Genomic DNA, 22,730 nt, shown 5'->3' with positions numbered 1-22,730 from the left:
CACAAAAGTAGCTGCAGTTGTATTACATACCCTAGAAAGGAACATAAGAAAATGAAAATAACAGTAAATTCTGAGGAAGAAAAAAGCCTAGGTCATTCATAGACTTTTCACTGTATATGCTTTGTGAATTTTGCATGTATACACATGTATCGTCTAATAAAAAAAAATGTATAAATGAAGTGACTCTCTTTCATATAAAATAAATAAAATACACCAATCCGGTAACAGTTAAATTACAAGCGTAATATATAGAGCTTTATTGACTATGCCAAAGCCTCTGACTGTGTGGATCACAATAAACTGTGGAAAATTCTGAAAGAGATGGGAATGCCAGACCACCTGACCTACCTCTTGAGAAACCTGTATGCAAGTCAGGAAGCAGCAGTTAGAACTGGACATGGAACAACAGACCGGTTCCAAATAGGAAAAGGATACGTCAAGGCTGTACATTATCACTCTGCTTATTTAACTTCTATGCAAAGTACATCATGAGAAACGCGGGACTGGAAGAAACACAAGCTGGAATCAAGATAGCCGGGAGAAATATCAATAACCTCAGATATGCAGATGACACCACCCTTATGGCAGAAAGTGAAGAGGAACTAAAAAGCCTCTTGATGAAAGTGAAAGAGGAGAGTGAAAAAGTTGGCTTAAAGCTCAACATTCAGAAAACGAAAATCATGGCATCTGGTCCCATCACTTCATGGCAAAGAGATGGGGAAACAGTGGAAACAGTGTCAGACTTTATTTTGGGGGGCTCCAAAATCACTGCAGATGGTGACTGCAGCCATGAAATTAAAAGACATTTGCTCCTTGGAAGGAAAGTTATGACCAACCTAGACAGTATATTAAAAAGCAGAGACATTACTTTGCCAACAAAGGTCTGTCTAGTCAAGGCTACGGTTTTTCCAGTGGTCATGTATGGATGTGAGAGTTGGACTGGGAAGAAAGCTGAGCACCGAAGAATTGATGCTTTTGAACTGTGGTGTTGGAGAAGACTCTTGAGAGACCCTTGGACTGCAAGGAGATCCAACCAGTCCATTCTAAAGGAGATCAGTCCTGAGCGTTCATTGGAAAGACTTATGTTGAAGCTGAAACTCCAGTACTTTGGCCACCTGATGAGAAGAACTAACTTATTGGAAAAGACCCTTATACTGGGAAAGATTGAAGGCAGGAGGAGAAGGGGATGACAGAGGATAAGATGGTTGGATGGCATCACCGACTCAATGGATATGAATTTGGGTAAACTCTGGGAGTTGATGATGGACAGGGAGGCCTGGCATGCTGCAGTCCGTGCGGTCACAAAGAGTCGGACACAGCTGAGCAATTGAACTGAATGCTTTTTAAACGTGATAAGGACATACAGGGAAATGTCCAATCAAAGAGCAACCAGAAGATCTTATTCGAGCATTGATTCTGTTTAAAGAAAACCATTTAAGTAATTATATTTTACACATGCATGCATTCATATATGTGTGTACATGTATGTTTAAGAGTATATGTGGTGGGGAGGGTGTGGGCATGAAGTGCGCAAACTCAGTTAACTTGCATTTTAAAGATAAACTACCCTCTTCAGGTAACATCAGGAAACAAGATATATAGCAAGAAGCTATTTTAGGTTATTAGAATTATTTACCTCCCAGACAGGAGTAACAGGGTGAATAGGTATGCAAAACTCTAGCTAGGAAGGTCTAAACAATTCCTGAACAGGTAACCATCCAAGGTGTTAATTTCAAAATATTAATGAATCTTTTGCCATCTCTAAGTACTGTCCTATTCCAACATATATTATTAAAAAAAAGGCTAGCAAGTGTCAAGAATTCCTAAATTTTGCATTTTTGTGCTGTGCTGTGCTTAATCGCTCAGTCATGTCCAACTCTTTGCGACCCCATGGACTGCAGTATGCCAGGCTCCTCGGTCCATGGAATTCTCCAGGTAAGATTACTGGAATGGGCTGCCATTTCTTTCACCAGGGGATGTTCTCCACCCAAGGATCAGACTCTAAGTCTCCACATTGTGAGCGGATTCTTTACTGCCTCAGCCACCAGGGAAGCCAATCTTTACATTAAGCCCTGGTAATTACAGCATTCAAATCTTAACACCTTAAGATAAACTTTTCCATTATAAAAACAATGAAGAGTTACTTCTTTAGTGATTCTAAAACTAATTTTCATGTGAAGGTGTACTGCATATCTAACTTTACTCCCTTTAAAAAACCAACAGTTTTCCGCAACATTTACTGAATAATTTTTGATTAATCAAGTAATCTGTGTAGCCCTTAAAGTATATCATGTTAGTAACTAGTACCAAGTCCTTCTGCCTACTTACTAAAAAGTTTTTGTAACCCATGTCGTCTCTAAGAAATCTAGGCAGTCATTTAACGAAAAATAAAGAACTATTAAAAAATATTCATAAACAATTGGAAAACTAATCACGAAAGACTGAAACTGGTATAATGAGTTATATAAAAATAAGCTTCTGTATTAAAAAATATCATAAATGAAAACCAATGCAATTTTAAATTTAGAAAAATGAACAAGTTAGTAGATGGGTAGGATGAGGGGTGAGAGGGAGGTTCAAGAGGGGATACATGTACACATACAGCTGATTCACTTCATTGTACGGCAGAAACTAACACAGCACTGTAAAGCAATTGTACTCCAATAAAAAAGAAACTGAACAACAACAAAAAAAGAAAATTTAACAGGTTAGGTTTAGGACTAGCTCAAGAAAAAGATTACTATCCCCCCCACCCCAAAATGGCAAAGAACAAAAAATTAAATATAAATGCAAGTATCTGAGAAACTCTGCACTGGGGAAAGAAATGCAAACTAAAACAAAGAATACTTCTTCCAAATTTGCAGTGAATATTTTCCAATAAAAATAATGTAAATATAGAACAAAGCTTAGTATACACTACCACCTGCACAAAAAAGGGGAAATATATTCAATATTTACTTGGAAAAATACACAAGAAACTGCGAATACAGGCTGCCTTTCAGAAAAGGAGACAGACGGCTGGTGGAAAGGATGGGAGAGATAAATTTTGATTTCTAAACCACATGATTTGGGCTTCCCTGATAGCTCAGTTGGTAGAGAAATCTGCCTGCAATGCAGGAGACCCTGGTTCAAATCCTGGGCTGGGAAGATCCGCTGGAGAAGGAATAGGCTACCTAACTCCAGTATTCTTGGGTTTCCCTTGTGGCTCAGCTGGTAAAGAATCCGTCTGCAATGTGGCAGACCTGGGTTCAATCCCTGGGTTGGGAAGATTCCCTAGAGAAGGGAAAGGCTACCCACTCCAGTATTCTGGCCTGGAGAATTCCACATGATTTACTGCTCATTAAAAAACAATGAAATCATGGAACACTGCAAAAGCAAGGGTAAAACACTATAGGTATGGTAGCAGTGAACAAAAGTAATACATACCCACATATGTTTCTTCAAAGTGATCCAGCAGTATGGAGTGATTTGGTTTTATTTCCAAACTTTCAATTATAATCAGCTGGTATGTGCATCTATCCTTAAGCAACAGTTCTTTGTTTTTGTTTTGGAATTTTTAAATTTCTTTTTGCCACAAGGGATGTAGGATCTTAGTTCCCTTAGTCCAGGAATCAAATCCATGCCCTCTACATTGGAAGCACAAAGTTTTAACCACTGGACCACCAGGGAAGTTAAAACCAGTTTTGATTACTGTAGCTTTGCAGTTAAGTTCTGAAACTGGAAGGATAGGTCCTATTTCTTTGCAAAACTGTTTTGACATCTTAGGGTCCTCTGCAATTCTATATAAATTTTAAGAGCAGCTTCTACCCAAAAAGCCACTGGGATTTTGGTGGGTATTGTACTGGCAGCAAATCATTAATAATATTAAGTCTTTCAATGCTTAGTAAAATGCTAACGCCTTTCCATTTATTAAGATCTTTAATTTCTTTCAATAGTGTTTCATTTTTTTTTAATTGTATAAAGTTTCATATAGTTCAGTTCAGTAGCTCAGTCGTGTCCGACTCTTTGCAACCCTGTGAATCGCAGCACGCCGGGCCTCCCTGTCCATCACCATCTCCCGGAGTTCACTCAGACTCACGTCCATCGAGTCCGTGATGCCATCCAGCCATCCCAACCTCGGTTGTCCCCTTCTCTTCCTGCCCCCAATCCCTCCCAGCATCAGAGTCTTTTCCAATGAGTCAACTCTTTGCATGAGGTGGCCAAAGTACTAGAGCTTCAGCTTTAGCATCATTCCTTCCAAAGAAATCCCAGGGTTGATCTCCTTCAGAATGGACTGGTTGGATCTCCTTGCAGTCCAAGGGACTCTCAAGAGTCTTCTCCAACACCACAGTTCAAAAGCATCAATTTTTCGGCACTCAGCCTTCTTCACAGTCCAACTCTCACATCCATACATGACTACTGGAAAAACCATAACCTTGACTAGACGGACCTTAGTCAGCAAAGTAATGTCTCTGCTTTTGAATATACTATCTAGGTTGGTCATAACTTTTCTTCCAAGGAGTAAGCATCTTTTAATTTCATGGCTGCAGTCACCATCTGCAGTGATGCTGGAGCCCAAAAATATAAAGTCTGACACTGTTTCCACTGTTTCCCCATCCATTTCCCATGAAGTGATGGGACTGAATGCCATCATCTTCATTTTCTGAATGCTGAGCTTTAAGCCAACTTTTTCACTCTCCTCTTTCACTTTCATCAAGAGGCTTTTTAGCTCCTCTTCACTTTCTGCCATAAGGGTGGTGTCATCTGCATATCTGAGGTTATTGATATTTCTCCCGGCTATCTTGATTCCAGCTTGTGCTTCTTCCAGTCCAGCGTTTCTCATGATGTACTCTCATAGAAGTTAAATAAGCAGGGCGACAATATACAGCCTTGACGGACTGCTTTTCCTATTTGGAACCAGTCTGTTGTTCCATGTCCAGTTCTAACTGTTGCTTCCTGACCTGCATACAGATTTCTCAAGAGGCAGGTTAGGTGGTCTGGTATTCCCATCTCTTTCAGAATTTTCCACAGTTTCTTGTGATCCACACAGTCAAAGGCTTTGGCATAGTCAATAAAGCAGAAATAGATGGTTTTCTGGAACTCTCTTGCTTTTTCCATGATCCAGTGGATGTTGGCAATTTGATCTCTGGTTCCTCTGCCTTTTCTAAAACCAGCATGAACATCAGGGAGTTCACGGTTCACGTATTGCTGAAGCCTGGCTTGGAGAATTTTGAGCATTACTTTACTAGCATGTGAGATGAGTGCAATTGTGCCGTAGTTTGAGCATTCTTCTGCATTGCCTTTCTTTGGGATTGGAATGAAAACTGACCTTTTCCAGTCCTGTGGCCACTGCTGAGTTTTCCAAATTTGCTGGCATATTCCTTAGTTAAATTTATTCCTAAGTATTTTGGTTTTGATACTATTGTAAACAGAATTTTCTTAATTTCCTTTGCAAACTGTCCATTATTAGTATATGGAAACGCTTCCCTGGTGGCTCAGTCAGGGAAGAATCCACCTGCAACGCAGGAGACCTGGGTTCAATATCTGAGTTGGGAAGATCCCCTGGAGGAGGGCATGGCGACCCACTCCAGTATTCTTGCCTGGAGAATTCCCAGGGACAGAGGAGCCTGGCGGGCTACAGGGCATGGGGTCGCAAAGAGTCGGACACGACTGAGCGACTAAGTACATAGTAATGGAAACACAACTGACTTTTGTATACTGATTCTGTAGCATACAACTGTGCTGTATTCACTTACTGGTGTTAACAGTTATTCTGTGGCTTCTTTAGGATTTTCTATATGTAGGATCATGTCATCTTCAAACAGAGATAATTTTACTTCTTCCCTTCCAATCTGGATTCTTTTTATTTCCTTTTCCAGCCTAAGAGCTCGCCTGAAACTTCCAACACAAGGTTCAGTATCAGTAGTGAAAGTAGATATACTATCTTGTTCCCAATCCAAGAAGAAAAGCTTTTAGTCTTTCATCACTGAGTATAATGTTGGTTGTGGGTTTTTCATAAAAGCCCTTAATTAAGTTCACTTTCATTCCCAGTTCGTTACATTTGCTTTCACAAAAGGGTGTTGAATTGTGTGCTTTTTCTGTGGAAACTGAGGTGATCAAGTGCTTTGTTTTCTTCATTCTATTAATGGGGTATATTATATTGGTTTTATGTTGCACCACCCTGGAATTCTGGGGATAAACCCCACTTGGCCATGGTGTATAATCCTGATACGCTATTGGATTCAGTCTGCATTACTGGTGTATCCTGACAACTGAAGATACACAAAAACAAACTAAACATACTAAATGTTAACAAGTAATTATTTCTACATGGTGATTTTACAGGAAAGATTTACCTCTTCATATCTTTCTGTATTTTCTATAATCAAATAGGAGTATCTTTTATAGCAAAAAAAAAAGTATTTTATTGATTTTTCTCACTTAAGAGATAATATAAAGCAGAGATGAACAAACTGATGCCATATGTATGAATGTGAAATCTAAAAATCATTACTCAAAGAAAAAACAAGCTGCAGAATAGAATTATACAGTGGTGCTATCACTTCAGTTGTGCCTGACTCTCGTGACCCCAAGGATTGTAGCCCGCCAGGCTCCTCTGCCCATGAGATTCTCCAGGCAAAGATACTGGAGTGGGTTGCCATTTCCTCCTCCATAATATACAGAATGCTATCTTCAATATAGGCTTCGCTGGTGGTTCAGATGGTAAAGAATCTGCCTGCAATTTGGAGACCTGGGTTTAATCCCTGGGTCAGGAAGATCCCCTGGAGAAGGAAATGGCTACCCACTCTAGAATTGTTGCTTGGAGAACTGAGGAGCCTGGCAAGCTACAGTCCATGTAAAATTTATAACCCTATAAAAGGAAGCTCTTACAGGTATATGGACATACAAATATGTCATTACAATATCAAAACATGAATGATGAAAGTAATCTGATTCATAGTAATCCTGGGAAATGCAGAGAGAGGTACACCTCAGGCAGTTTCAACTATGGTGAAGGAGAAATTTTGTTTCTTAAAACAAAGGTATACACAAATTATTTTTAGATGTATATGAGTTGAAAATATTCAGGTCTTTGTAATAATATTCTCTATACTATTTGAAATGCTTCATAATAAAAATATTTTTGAGAAAAATTAAACCAAAATATAACCAGATGTCCAATTTTTTTTTAAAGAAAATTTACCATTTTTGAAAAGAAACTTTTCAGCAATTACTAGAGACAGGACCCTTCCTTTCCGATGAATTCTTTATAACAACTTTTGATCAATGAAAATATTTGATGACCCTAGATACTGGGTTTCATGAATAAAGAAGGAACTATTAGCCTGATTTTGGACCTCCCTGGTAGCTCAGCTGGTAAAGAATCCGCTGGGTTAGAGTCCAGGGTCGGGAAGATCCCCTGGAGAAGGGACAGGATACCCACTCCAGTATTCCTGGGCTCTCACAGTGGCTTAGATGGTAAAGAATCCGCCTGCAAAGCAGGAAACCTGGGTTCGATCCTGGGTTGGGAAGATCCCCTGGAGGAGGGCATGACAACCCACTCCAGTATTCTTGCCTGGAGAATCCCCATGGACAGAGGAGCTCGGCGGGCTACAGTCCATGGGGTTGCAAAGAGTCAAACACGACTGAGCAACTAAGCACACCGCACAACCTGATTTAGGAGAAACCGCAAATGAAATGAAATTGCTTACAGAAGGATGATGCTCAAAGTCACCAAATAAATATCACACCTTTCTTAAAACTTAACGCAGGTTAACAGAAGTCTAATTTTTATTTGGTCATGCCTCGTGGCTTGTGAGATCTTAGCTCCCCATCAGTTCTGAACCACCAGGGACGTTTCACTAAGTTCTTTTAATAGGCTTTTCCCTCTTAATAGACTGATTTCACCATGCACAGCATGGCAAGAGTGTAGGGAGAACACCCAGAGCTGTCACAAAAAAATAATGAAAAGTGTTCTCAATTAGATAGCGGTGATGGGTTACACAACTCTGCATCTACTAAAAACTACAAAAATGTTTAATTTTATGGCATGTAACTTAGGTCTCACTAAAGCAGTTTTCTTATAAAATAATGATGATTCTTCATTTAAAGTGGCATTCCAAAAAAGCTCTTTCTTTCTCCATTTTACTATAATCACCACGGTGGCGGCGGTTTAGTCGCTAAGTCGTGTCCAGCTCTTGCGACCCCATGGACTGTAGCCCGCCAGGCTCCTCTGTCCACGGGATGCTCCAGGGAAGAATACTGGAGGGGGCTGCCATTTCCTTCTCCAGGGCAGCTTCTCGTCCCAGGGATTGAACCCAGGTCTCCTGCACTGCAGGCAGATTCTTTACCAACTGAGCTATGAGGGAAGCCCAATGATCACCACAGTTCGTTGAAATCAGAAACTCCATTATTTATCTATGGACATGGTACACTGTAACACAGAATCTGTTACTTTACAGCCCAAAACTCTAACTTTCTCACAATTATCATTTTAAAAAATCTGTGACAGAAAAGCACCATTTTAAGCACACTGTGTGAGCTGATTATTTACATTTTCCTTTAGTGGTAAAAACTGGTGGGAATTCAGGTTTAGCAGATTACTTCTGAAAAATGACAAGTTTCTGAAAAGAAGGCCCTCTCCCCAGAAAAATAGCTTTTTCTCTCTATTCTAACACACATCCTTATCTCTACATAATACTCAACAGCCTCAAATCTCAATCAGAATCTCATCAACTAAGAGAGGCATCCATATGCCAAGAAGAGTAGAAGGAAGCAGACGTGGGGAAGGAGGACACCCCTTAGAGCCTAAGCAGGAACTTCCTATTTTCATGCCTCAGTGGGAGCAAACAAGGGTGGGACCTGAGGCTCAAAGCTACACACACACCTGTTCTTCTTCCGTGAAGGGCACAAGAGCCAGTGGCAGCAGGGGCTCCTCCTGTAGAATAGGCAGAAATTCTTTATCCAGAAGGTCTGAAGGGATCTGTTTGACCAAACACATGACCATGAGATTAATGCTCTCCCTGCAATTCTACGGAGCCAAAACAAGAAAATATTGTTTGGTTTATCTGCTGCTGATTATCAAAGATATGAATTAAAAGCTTATTCAGTCACAATTAATATTCTGACAGGGTCAAACATTTTTAAAAAGCCCAGTCACTCACCCCGTCCTCGCATCAGGCTACCACGCTCAGATTTGATATACAGCACTGACCCTGATACTCCAGAGTGCACATTTAACTCAAACCACAGATGGTAAGGAGAATTTTACAAGCAACTGTATCTGTTCTTAGCAACGATCATTAAAATTTGATCCTTAATCCATTAATAAAATTAAAAGCAAAGTACACTTAAGTAGAAAATGTTATTTCTCACTAGTTACATAACAGAAGTGTACTTTATACTGTTTCAGTTTTGATCATTTATAAGTAACAATAATGAGGTACTATGTTTTAAGATTTTCTCCCCACTAAAAATTTTACATTTAACTCAAAAGCAAAGAACAAGAGCAGCATCTGCCCTTCTGGCTCCTAATATCTCACTGGAGAGACGAATGCCAGATGCAATAAAGAGAAGGGAAAACTTTCTCAGCCATCACAATGGGATAAAAATGAAGGTTGTGAGGCAACCGGTGAGACAAAGCATCAAGTCCTGCCCACTCTCCTGCTTCCACAAGGCTCTCCACTTCTGTGATGCGATCTCAGGTTTTCTCTAAAGCACAGAGTGTGCATCATTTACAAGAGCCTCTGTGAACTACGGCAGGTTCCACACAGGAAGAAGAGAGAGAACCCTAGCTATTTCATGTGGCAATATGTAACTGTACACACCCAGAAATCACATTTGCAATTTTGAACTCTTTTCTACATTCTTACCTTGTTGTCTTTAAGGAAAAGTGCTAACATTTCTTCTCTCCCATAACGATAGTCTGCTAACTTATACTTCGGCAATGCTGGCGAAAGAGGGGGGGATGTAATACTCCCACCGCTGGACAGAGCTCGGAGCCTAAAACAACAGACAGAATAGAAAAACAAAGTGTCAAAAGTGCTGGCAGTAAGGACTTTTTATTTCCACATAATGTAAGATTTTCATTTTAGTTCTTCAAAAGAACAGAAAAGAAAAGCCATTATCTCAGTGTATCCAAGATTTTAGCTCTAAGGCAATCTGCTATAATAGCTCTCTAAGAAAATAGTTCATTGAGTTCATTGACAAATAACTAGACAACTTCCTTAACTTAAGAAGTATTGTGCCATATCCCTGAGAGGTTTATGGAGTAAGGAGGAGATACCTTCTTCCAAACTATAAAAGTAAAATATAATTAAAACAAAAGTGAGACATCACCTTACATACACTGGATTAATAAAAATTAAAAACTCTTAACAATGCCAGCTACTGGCAAGGATGTAAAATGACGCAAATTCTTAAGCAGTACTTGTGGAGTTAAAAACTAAAACAGTGACTTCAAAGAATGATTTTCTAATATTTAACAAAACACTTTAAAAAATATTTTTGCTCCCCAATAGAAAATGCAAAATACAGACACTTATAAAAAAGATGATACTTTTAAATATGCCCCCAACATTTCATAATTCACTTTTAATAAAACAAATTAATGATCAGTGTAGAGAATTTGAAAATACTGTGGGAAAAAAAAGGTGAAGTACAAGGAGAAAAAAAAATAAAAGCCATATTTACTGCTCAGGAAAAAAAGAAAGGTAAAAATATACTTCAAGATGATAACAGAAATTACCTCGAAGGAAGAAAACTGGGAAAAGGGGAACAAGTTAATTTTATAAGATGTTATTATTTTAAAAAGGAGTTGAATCTCAGCAAAAAATGGCAAGTTTTCCTCCAGGGAAAACTACTACCAGGAGTAGCCCAAAGTTCTATAAAGTAATAAATAACAACAGTAAAAGGGACCTAGGTACTGCAAGTCAGCAGTTTAGCCCAAAGAAAATTCAACAGAAGCATTGAAATATATCCCCAAATTGCTCAGCTGTATTGACAAAAAAAAAAAAAGAGGGACCGGTCTACAACTTGTACATTAGAAAGCATGAAGGTCAAGCAGAATAAATAGGTGCACATTATTCAAGAACAGCAGAAAAAGTAGCAGGTACACAGTAAATACACAGAATGTGTTTACATGTAGAAAGCAATACCAAGGGGAAAAAATGAGTATGCATTAGTACAGTAAGACTAATAAAGTTTTATTTTTTCTTTCAGTTTCTTTTTACTTATTTTTTAATGTTTTATTACAGACACTTTTGAACATATATAAAAGGATCAAGAAGAAACTCTCCTGTATCCATCAACCCAGTCCCCAGGCCATCTCACTCCTTCTACAGCCCTATCTAACCCTCCTTTAATATTACTCTGAAGGAACTCTTTTGCTTTCAAAAATTTTAAAGGAAATTATTTTCAAGTTTGGAGACCATTCTTTTAAGAAAAGTTATCTCATTTCATCTGCAAATATTTCAAAATGTTATCTCTAAAAGATAAGGATTTTTCTTTAAGTCTGAATTTTGCTAACTTTATCCCTGTGATATAATTTAATACATCTCTCTGCTCTCTGCATTTCATGTAAACAGGTGACTGGATGTAGACTTGGCAAGACTACATCCATGTGGTGTATGTTACTCCACCAGGAGGCACATACTGCCTGGTTGGTTTTGCAAGGCTAAGCAGTCCTTCAAGAGCAAAGCTTAGATCCCCAAATTCACTAAGATTACAGACTGACTTTATTCTGTCATTTCTTCTTTATTTACTAGGTAGAGTAGTTCTACAAAGAGAAACTTCCCTCTTATACTATCTGGTATTACCTAATAGAATATAGTTCATATAAGAAAAGAAACAGCTTTCCTTCGTTCATTTATTAGTTTTCATAATGACTTGGTTCACTAACAATCCTCCAACAGTAAAATTATTTTCATTAATATATTTCATTTCACTGCAATTATTCTTAACAATACTCAAACTCTCTCATCTCTGTCTAGTGGGAGAGGCTTCAGGTTAGCTCCCAAGTCCTTCTGACCCAACCCTAGTAGTCTTTGAGAGCTTCATTTCTATCTGGTGTGTCAAATGTTCCAAAATCAGATTATTTCTTGCCTCAGATGTGGAATAACCATTTCACCAGGGAGCCTGATTCTCTTTGGTAATAAACAGATTAAGACTACAGTCTGGGTGCTCAAAGTGTTCATTGTTATTGGGTTGGTTTTTTGTTTTCTTTCCAATTATTCACGGACTTAGAGGTCATCGAGTCCAACTCCTATCAGTTCAGTTCAGTTGCTCAGTCGTGTCCCAACTCTTCGTGACCCCATGAATCGCAGCATGCCAGGCCTCCCTGTCCATCATCAACTCCTGGAGTTTACCCAAACTCACGTCCATCGAGTCAGTGACGCCATCCAGCCATCTCATCCTCTGTCGGCCTCTTCTCTTCCTGCCCCCAATCTCTCCCAGCATCAGAGTCTTTTCCAATGAGTCAACTCTTCGCATAAGGTGGCCAAAGTATTGGAGTTTCAGCTTTATCATCAGTCCTTCGAAAGAAATCTCAGGACTGATCTCCTTTAGAATGGACTGGTTGGATCTCCTTGCAGTCCAAGGGACTCTCAAGAGTCTTCTCCAACACCACAGTTCAAAAGCATCAATTCTTCGGCGCTCAGCTTTCTTCACAGTCCAACTCTCACATCCATACATGACCACTGGAAAAACCATAGCCTTGACTAGACGGACCTTTGTTGGCAAAATAATGTCTCTGCTTTTTAATATGCTGTCTAGGTTGGTCATAATTTTCCTTCCAAGGAGTAAGCGTCTTTTAATTTCATGGCTGCAGTCACCATCTGCAGTGATTTTGGAGCCCCCCAAAATAAAGTCTGACACTGTTTCCCCATCTCTTTGCCATGAAGTGATGGGACCAGATGCCATGATCTTAGTTTTCTGAATGTTGACCTTTAAGCCAACTTTTTCACTCCTCTTTTACTTTCAACAAGAGGCTTTTTAGTTCCTCTTCACTTTCTGCCATAAGGGTGGTGTCATCTGCATATCTGAGGTTATTGATATTTCTCCCAGCAATCTTGATTCCAGCTTGTGCTTCTTCCAGTCCAGCGTTTCTCATGATGTACTCTCATAGAAGTTAAATAAGCAGGGTGACAATATACAGCCTTGACGGACTCCTTTTCCTATTTGGAACCAGTCTGTTGTTCCATGTCTAGTTCTAACTGTTGCTTCCTGACCTGCATATAGGTTTCTCAAGAGGCAGGTCAGGTGGTCTGGTATTCCCATCTCTTTCAGAATTTTCCAGTTTATTGTGATTCACACAGTCAAAGGCTCTGGCATAGTCAATCAAGCAGAAATAGATGTTTTTCTGGAACTCTCTCGCTGTTTTGATGATCCAGCGGATGTTGGCAATTTGATCTCTGGTTCCTCTGTCTTTTCTAAAACCAGCTTGAACATCTGGAAGTTCACGGTTCACATATTGCTGAAGCCTGGCTTGGAGAATTTTAAGCATTACTTTACTAGCATGTGAGATGAGTGCAATTGTGCCGTAGTTTGAGCATTCTTCTGCATTGCCTTTCTTTGGGATTGGAATGAAAACTGACCTTTTCCAGTCTTGTGGCCACTGTTGAGTTTTCCAAATTTGCTGGCATATTGAGTGCAACACTTTCACAGCATCATTTTTCAGGACTTGAAACAGCTCAACTGGAGTTCCATCACCTCCACTAGCTTTGTTTGTAGTGATGCTTTCTAAGGCCCACTTGACTTCACATTCCAGGATGTCTGGCTCTAGGTGAGTGATCATACCATCGTGATCATCTGGGTCGTGAAGATATTTTTTGTACAGTTCTTCAGTGTATTCCTGTCACCTCTTCTTAATATCTTCTGCTTCTGTTAGGTCCATACCATTTCTATCCTTTATCGAGCCTATCTTTGCATGAAATGTTCCCTTGGTATCTCTAATTTTCTTGAAGAGATCTCTAGTCTTTCCCTGTAAGACAGGCTAAACAAGTCAGTAATAAAACAATATGCCCACAAAGGAGGACCCAACCAACCACTGCTGAAGGACCTGCCAGCACAGTGGTTCACACCACATTCATGAACATTTGGGCTCTTCCCTGAAAACGTGGAATCAATATCCACTGAGAGAGAACTGAAGCTGGGAAGGTGACATATACTCAGTTAAGTTTCACAACCACCCACAATATGACAGATGGGGAAAACAAAGCCAAGGAGTTAAGCCATTCACCCATAATCACAGCCAGCAGAACCAAGAGTCAAAAACAAAGGTTTTTATGACTAAAAAGATCAAAATCTTTCGAACAGTGAGGTCTCAAAGTTTTAAAATAGTCATGGTTCAGTCTGCCAAAAATTAAGTTTTAAATATATATCTATATAATTAAAATCATTTTAAAATATCTTAACATGTTCCCTAAGAGTGACTACCACTAGAGGGCATATCTAAGCACCCTTCCATTTTCTAATGGAAAACTCATTCCAGTATCTGCAATTATTATGTCTCACTAGAGGCTTTCCAGCTCACTCATCCAACACCCCTAATTTCTTCATCTGCTCCTCACAAGGTTTCAAATCCGCCCAACAATCCCCAGAGAATGAGATAGTTGGATGGCATCACTGACTCAATGGACATGAATTTGATAATTCCAGGAAGTAGTGAGGACAGGGAAGCCTGGTGTTCTGAAGTCCATGGGGTCACAAAGAGTCGGACATGACTGAGCAACTGAACCACCCCCAGGGGCTTTCCATGCCTAGGAACGGAACACTTCTTACAGTTACCAGACCTAAAGAGTAACATGACCAGGAATGCATACTTAAAGAGAGTCCTCCAGCTACTGTGAAGGCAAGCAAAGCATAACGCAACCTAGAGAAGATGGTAGCCTGAACCAGGAGAATGGCTGTGCTCCACTTAGTAACCAACAAATCCTGTCCCAAGTCCTCCTTCACCCACAGATATCTGCAAAAGCTGAAACATATCTAGATAACATCCTTCCCTAAAAACCCACCAGTGACCTTTACCTCCTCTAGAATCATGCTCCATATAGCCCTCTCTTCTAGAAACTCAATCTTTCCCTATCAGCGTTCCACTCATCTCTCAATATATCTAATAGTGATTTGTTTAAAAGTCCTCTAATGCAGCATCCCTCTCTGGTGATGCAGCACTGGTCATCTTCCTCTTCATTTCAGAGATGTCTTCATCACCTCACTTCCCAACCACTTCAAAACCCAGCACAACGTGGCTTTTCCCCACTATTCCACTGCTCTGGAAAAGTTCAACAACCTCAACACTAGGCCCGAATGCAATTTCCCTCTCCTGATCATCTTCATCTTCCTGGCCATATGGAGATCTGTTTAACACAGGAGGTCCAGTGCTAATCCCAGGAGTACTAGTAGTCACTGACAGGTAGCAGCAGCTGGGCCTTCCAAAACCACCCCTCCCCAACACCCACAATCCTCACTTGTTAACTGTTGTTCAAATCCAAACTTCAGCTTACAAAAGTAATTTAGAATGTCCATGTAGATGTGTGAAGATGTACACATCTAAAAGCACTTCTGTGTAAGCTCATGACTCAGTTCCAGGTGTGAACTCTCCCCGACAGAGTAAGGCTTTCTTATTCAACCACTCACAGCCCTTTAGGTCTAACAGACCCCAAACCTCCCTCAAAACCTCCTTCATCACCGGTATTCCCAAAGGCAGGTAAGACTACCACCATCTACTGAGCAAATGGTTAACAGTCTGGGAATCATCTCCCATACCCAATTATCACATCCTATCAGGTTTTAAGGGCTTCCCTGGTGGCTCAGTGGTAAAGAAACCACCTGCTAATGTAGGAGACATGGGTTCAATTCCTGGGTCAGGAAGATCCCCTGGAGAAGGAAATGGCAACCTACTCCAGTATTCTTGCCTGGGAAATCCCATGGGCAGAGGAGCCTGGCTGGCTACAGGAGATGGAGCCACGAGAGAGTCAGACAGGACTTAGCAACTAAACAATCAGTTTTAAATCTTAAATCTCTCAAACCATCCTCTGGCCAATTAACCTTCTATTGTTCACACTTATTACCTCAACTGCTACAATAGCATCCTAAATGAGCTAACCAGTCAAAGTCTATCCTCCACGTTACTACCAGTTCTTTCTTTCTAAAGCAAATTTGAATAAAGTGCTCCCCGATTAACAGTTCACTGGCACGCAATGATCAGGTAAAATCAAAAACTTAACATAAAAAGGCTGCCTGCAAGCTCTTCTCGCCCACACTTCACAATATAGCCAAGGCAAAAGGTCTTGGAATTTCCCACTTAAACCTATAGTTTCCCGTCCACTTGTCTTCACACAGGCTTTCTGTTGTCTGGAGTATTTTTTCTAATTGTTTTCACCTGGGACGCCATGGGAACTGCCTGGAAGTAGAGACGTTAAGTGGAAAGGAAGAAAGGAAAAAATGAGAAGCAGGAGGAGGGTAGGGGGTTGGAACAGAGAAGGCGATGGCACCCCACTCCAGTACTCTTGCCTGGAAAATCCCATGGATGGAGGAGCCTGGTGGGCTGCAGTCCATGGGGTCGCGAAGAGTAGGGCACGACGGAGGGACTTCACTTTCACTTTTCACTTTCATGCATTGGAGAAGGCAATGGCAATCCACTCCAGTGTTCTTGCCTGGAGAATCCCAGGGATGGGGGAGACTGGTGGGCTGCCGTCTATGGGGTCGCACAGTGTCAGACATGACTGAAGTGACGCAGCAGCAGCAGGGGGTTGGAAAGAGGGCCGTAGGAGGGAAAGGAGAGAGATCTAGATCCTGGGTGTTTGACTACACACAAGTACCCACGAATGTTCACAGAACTAATTGGCAAATGGAAGGAAAAGCTAATAAACAGTCATACAAACGGAAAACTAGTGAAGGATTTTGGAGACAATTTGATCCTATTTACATTTTAGGATTACTCTGGCTGCAGTGGGGACAACACAGAAGAAAAGGAGACAGGAAACATTAGAAGACCTGTCCTTTAGTTTATATCAGAGATGATAGTGGCTTACACCAGGCTGGAGGTAATGGAGAGAGAGAGAAACGAATAGGTTCAAGAAGTATTTTGGAGGTAGAATTGACACAGCATTGTGATGGACTAGACACAGGGATATAGAAGTAAAAGAAAATGACCTGGATAACTCCAAGATGTCTGGTTTGAGCTAACGGGCACACTGTGATGTTAAGATGAAATAGAAGAGGAAATTTAAAAGGGCAAAATTCATGAGCTCAGTTTTGGAAAACTATAAAGGATGAAAACTATAAAGGATGAGAAGCCTGCAAGCGTCAAACAGGCAGCTGAATATCCTGTATAAGCATTATACTCCCTTTACAATGTGCATGTGTGCATACTAAGTCGCTTCAGTCCTGTCAGACTCTGCAACCCTACAGACCATAGCCGGCCAGACTCCTCTGTCCATGGGATTCTCCAGGCAAGAATACTGGAGTGGGTTACCATTACATCCTCTGGGGATCTTCCCCCTCTTAGAACACTGACAGCGAAATTACTTAGTGTCAGCTTCCCCACTAAATAAATAATTCAAAAGTAGATACCATATCCTTTGGCTTTCCTGGTGGCTCAGATGGTAAAGAATCCGCTTGCAATGCAGGAGACCTGGGTTTGATCCCTGGATTGGGAAGGTCCCCCCGAGAAGGAAATGGCTACCCACTTCAGTATTCTAGCCTGGAGAAATCCATGGACAGAGGAGTCTGGCAGGCTACAGTCCATGGGGTAGCACTCTGCAAAGAGTCAGACACGACTGAGCAACTTTCACTTTCTCATGTTCCTTATCCTTGTTGCCTCCTTATCTCCTTACCTAACCCAAGATGTAAACTATGAGGCCCTTGATAAAATGTTTTCTAAACAACTCTTAATGTTCTCTTTTAAAATGCACCCTAGGATAACAACAAATTCCTTCAGATGGCAGTTATCTTTTTACTCTTTTTGAAAACTGGGACTATTAATAAATTCCATCCTCCAGAATGTCTCTCATTTCCCTCACAACTCCACAAAGATCATGAACAGTAATCTAAAAATCTCAGCTTTGAATTCTCTTGCCCTATGTCCCCCACCATAAGACCCGAATCATTCAACATTTATGAAGTGCCCACACTAGCTAAACAATGGACTTACCAAAACTGAGAAACACAGTGCTTTTCTTAATGGAAGTAGCTCTTTTCTGAGTAAACTAAACAGATATAAACAGACACAGTACGAGGTCATAACTACTTTAACACAGGTCTAAACAAAGTGCTTTGGGAAAAACAAAAGTACCTCATTCTTTGCAAGGAAAGACCTGGGTACGTTTCCTTAAGGCCATGGAGATGAGACAGAAGAAACCCCAAACCAGTTCCTTGGCTCCTTCTCCATAAAGCCAGTTAACTGTCTACAATCGTTTCTTTCCCTTATGATAAATTCCTTTATTATCCAATTTATCTGAACAGATTTTGGATGCTCAAAATAAAAAAAATAAAATACCAAAATAAAGCAGGTTATAATGAATTCGTTTTCCTCCTTTAAAATGTCTTGAAGTACACAATCATTTGCAAAGAAAAAAGAATAGGAGGATAGAAACCAAAATATTAACAATGGTTCTTTGGGTGGCAGGATTAAGGGTAGTTGACATCTTCTATTTTTCCTTTCAAGGAAAAATATTGCTTTTTTATAGCAATAAAACTATTGCTTCCTCCCAGGTTTTCTGGAGTTGAGTGTGAATTATCTTATTACTAGGACTAACAAAAAATTCTTTAAAAAGAAGAAACCTACCAGATTTAGAACCAAAAAAGCTTTTTTTCTTTAAGGTAGTACTTTGTGTTTTGTCAAGAGTAAACAAACAGGAAACAGATGGGAATTAAATTCATACAATCCTTCTTGTGGTCAGTCTGTCCATATATCATCCAAAGCCTTAAAAATTAAACTTCAGATTTAAAAATTCCACTTCCAAGATATTATTCCAAAGGAAATCAACAGTAACACAAACAGAACTATTAAAGGATGTGTATACATATTGACAATAGCAAAATATTAAAAACGACTTTACTTTCCAACACTTCACTCATGCATTTAATAAACATTTATTGAGTATCTACTATGTGCCAGGCACTGACGTTACAGCAATGAACAAAGTGTACAAAAATCAAGACCAAAGTACTTGCCCTCAAAGGAGCGCACAGTCTAGTGGGGGCCGAAGGATGGCATATAAATAATAAAGAAAATCAGTAAAATATTTGGCATGTTATATTTTTATATAGACTGTGAAGAAAAAATTAAACAGGGAAAGGAGGTAGGGAATGGGGGGAGGGTTTGTTATAGATGGTCAGAAAACCTCTAAGATGGTAACATTTGAAGTTAAAATGACTCGTTTTATATATAAAAATGATTTATTCCTCCATTAAGTATATCACACTCTTTTTTAAACTGCCTCCATTAAATCTATCACACTCTTTTTAAAACTGCTTTGGTAATTATGGAATACATTTCTTTACGCTAAATATAAAGATAAACTAAGACCTAATGATTCTACCAGGTTCTACCAGCTAAGACCTAAAGATTCTATTCAATCTTTTCTACTAGCTTAAAAAGTCCATGCTTACGGTCATCCATGATCTGTCCCTACCACAATTTTCTTTGCTCTCTCATCTTCCCTACTGTCAAATCAATCTCTTCATTTCACACAACTCTTACCAAACATCGTGTTTTACATCATGATAAAAATGCTAGTAAAAAGAACACAGTATCAGTAAATGTTTCTGTATGTTTCAGAGTTACACACTGATTCAGTGTAATCCTCCTAAACTATGATTCTCAAGTTATTCTGGACACAGTTCCTTACCTCAAGTTTCACAATGAATGCAATGGTACATGCAGAAAAAACACAGCAACAGTCTCTATTCATACTGCAGCAGTCTAGATCAGGGCTACCTGAGTCACTTAAGTAACTTGAAACATGAGATATATTATGTATATATATGGAGTTTCCCTGGTGGCTCAAATGGTAAGGAATCTGCCCACAATGCACGAGACACCAGTTCAATCCCTGGGTGGGGAAGATCCTCTGGAGGAGGGGATCCAGTATTCTTGCCTGGAGAATGCCATGGACAGTGGAAAAGCAGCCAGATTATATGGAAACAAATGAGTGTGGCTGTGTTTCAACAAAACTTTTACAGTCCCATGGCCATAGTTTGTCAACCCATTTAGCATCATGTTAAATGTGTAATGACTCTACAGAGAGCATCAGCAGGAGTGGTTCTTTTCCTTTCGTTTTAGATAAGCTACTGGTACTGTCTCTCTCTCTTAACTCTTAACAGAGAGAGACTTAGAGGGGAAAAAAGCAACTTCCTTAAATTAGCTGATGATTTTAACCATGTTTTCACAAAGAAAAGACATGTGAGTGTGTAAGTGCAAAAGAGCAGCAGTTACAAATGAAGGCAAAAAACTGCACGCAAAATGGTTTACACATTGAGCTGTACGATTTAAAGCCACCTGATAAGATGTGAATAAGGTTTTAGCTACAAGAATATTCATCAAAAATTTTTTTATAATAACGAAAAACTGAGAACAGCCTGTATTTGCTACATCTAGAAGACTAATTAAATAAATGATGGTACATCCATACAGTGCAACCATTTAAGGTAACAGAAAATATTTATTGATAAAAAAGATACTTTTGATGTTTTTTTTAAGACAGGTTACAAAACTGAATGTACAGTATGATCCCATTTTTATGAAAATAAATGTACATTTACACAAATGAGCATACATAAAGCTACCTAGAATGATATACCAACCTATTACAGCGGTTACCATGGATAGTGAAATTACGGTAATTATATCTGTGGATCACTTGTAATTGCTAATTTTTCTAGAAGTATACATTGATTTGGTAATAAAGTTATTTTTAAAATATAAAATAAGAACTAGAACAGGTGATTTAGGTCAACAATTCCAAAATAGACTCTCAAAGCATATAACTTGCATCGGTTCTTAAAACTTCGAATGAGTTCTCCTCAGTCTCCAAATGCTAGCTACAAGGACCAAGAAAATTAAAGAATTACATATAAAAAGAAATGCATATAATAATTTAAGTTAATAAGAGTCTTCAAATAGGGAGTTACTATAGGAAGTCTGGAACATTTATCAAAGCACCACCACTGAAACAATCAAGGACATTTACGACACTATTCCGATCATCTACTTTATATACTGCCTCTGATTCAAGGTCTGAATGGGAAAAGCAACTATCATTATTCACACCACTGACGAGGATCTTCAATCACCAACTTTGGGGGGAAAGGAAGAAGAGGGGGAAAGAGTCACACTACAATGTGATGGATCTCAAAATCCCATGAGAATTCCATATTCAGGGTCCAAACATATCTGTAAGAGACTCAAAGGTTGATTAATTGATATTACGGCAAATGCTAACCTGATTCTACATGGGCTATAGCCAGTATAATTCTGGATCACCTATGTAGCCCATCAATAAAATAAAAAACAATAATTCAATAAAAACTATTTTTTCCAAATAAGTATGAATAGCACTCACAAAACACTGTAGCAGAAAACATATAAATATAAAATGTTACAATTATATAAAATTATACTCCAACCTACCAAAGGGTTCAAACACAAAGTAAATAATTTGCTAGGGTGGTGGGACTATGAGGACTTTTAAATTCATTATCATTATACAACCAGAACAGGAAGACTTTTTAATAAAGGACAAATGCAGTCACTAACCAAATATAAACTATTCCTGACTGGTTATATTGTTTTCAACTAGGCACATAAAGCAAAGTCTCTAAAACAGGCACATTTTATAAGCCCCCAACACCTGCACAAATACCTTACTACTGAACTAGTCATGCAACTCTGAACAGGATGAGATTTTGGAAACTCACCATTCAGGCCCAAAGTTCAGTGTCTGTGTTTCCGCTGCCATTCTTTTCCGTATGTTTACAACAGATTTTTATACGCAGAGAAACCTGTTCAAGAGAAAACATCTCCATACAGTTGGTCAAGATTGAATCAGAATTCCAGCCCAGAAAGTACAGCTAGGGAGCACGTTTTGCTTATGCTCCTCTCAACCAGTCACCAGAATGAGGTTTTTTTAATGCCTATTTATAATACAGCGGGCGAAGTAAAATGAATAAATCCACCCTTAATTCCAATCCACCATCTTTTTATGTTTACACAGGAAAAGGAAGCAGGGCACAAGAGATGCTGGTGAGATGGGTGGAAGCAGACCATGCAGGGCACTGGAGACCAAATGAAGGATTTCCTTTTTTCAGCCTTTAGGCAGTGGGGAAGGAATGAGGGGTAACAGATTTACATTTTATTAATAACTTGTATTACTTGCTTGCAATGGCTCACTCATCACCATGAAGTACATCAAAGATTCTTAAAGACCTCTCCTTATCTATCTCACAGCTTCTGCCACAACTCTCCCCACTGTCTCCTTAGCACTTTACACTCTAGTGATTCTTTAAAAAATTATCTTGGACCATTAAGTGAAAATAATCCACTAATCAATTTCACGAGTCATCTTTCAAGAGCAATTTTAAGATATCAGAACTTAAAGTGAAATGTCAGACAAGGAAGGACAAATACTGTGTATTACTTATATGTGGAATCTTTAACAAGCCAAACTCACAGTAAAGTGGTTGTTACCTGGGACTGAAGGGTGCGAGACATGGTAAGAAACTGGTCAAAGGTAAAAACTACAGCTTTAAGA

The 22,730-nt window shown here is 39.4% G+C and overlaps 1 protein-coding gene across 3 annotated transcripts in view; it reads right to left on the bottom strand.

The window, feature by feature from the left end:
* GIGYF2 (GRB10 interacting GYF protein 2) overlaps positions 1-22,730 on the bottom strand; it is a 133,079-nt gene that overhangs the window by 85,108 nt on the left and 25,241 nt on the right. For all 3 annotated transcript variants that reach the window (XM_040231776.1, XM_040231775.1, XM_040231777.1), the window contains 3 exons: positions 21,898-21,981; positions 9,852-9,981; positions 8,867-8,962 (listed from right to left, as the gene is read on the bottom strand). In XM_040231776.1, coding sequence (XP_040087710.1) covers positions 8,867-8,962; positions 9,852-9,981; positions 21,898-21,938 — 267 coding nt within the window. In that variant the 5' untranslated portion in view covers positions 21,939-21,981. The remainder of the gene's footprint in view (positions 1-8,866; positions 8,963-9,851; positions 9,982-21,897; positions 21,982-22,730) is intronic.

Source organism: Oryx dammah, unplaced genomic scaffold (genome assembly GCF_014754425.2).
Source record: "Oryx dammah isolate SB20612 unplaced genomic scaffold, SCBI_Odam_1.1 HiC_scaffold_28, whole genome shotgun sequence".
In the NCBI taxonomy this organism is placed as follows: domain Eukaryota; kingdom Metazoa; phylum Chordata; class Mammalia; order Artiodactyla; family Bovidae; genus Oryx; species Oryx dammah.
The sequence above is the reverse complement of the archived record's forward strand: the minus strand, read 5'-3'. Positions and strand labels throughout refer to the sequence as shown.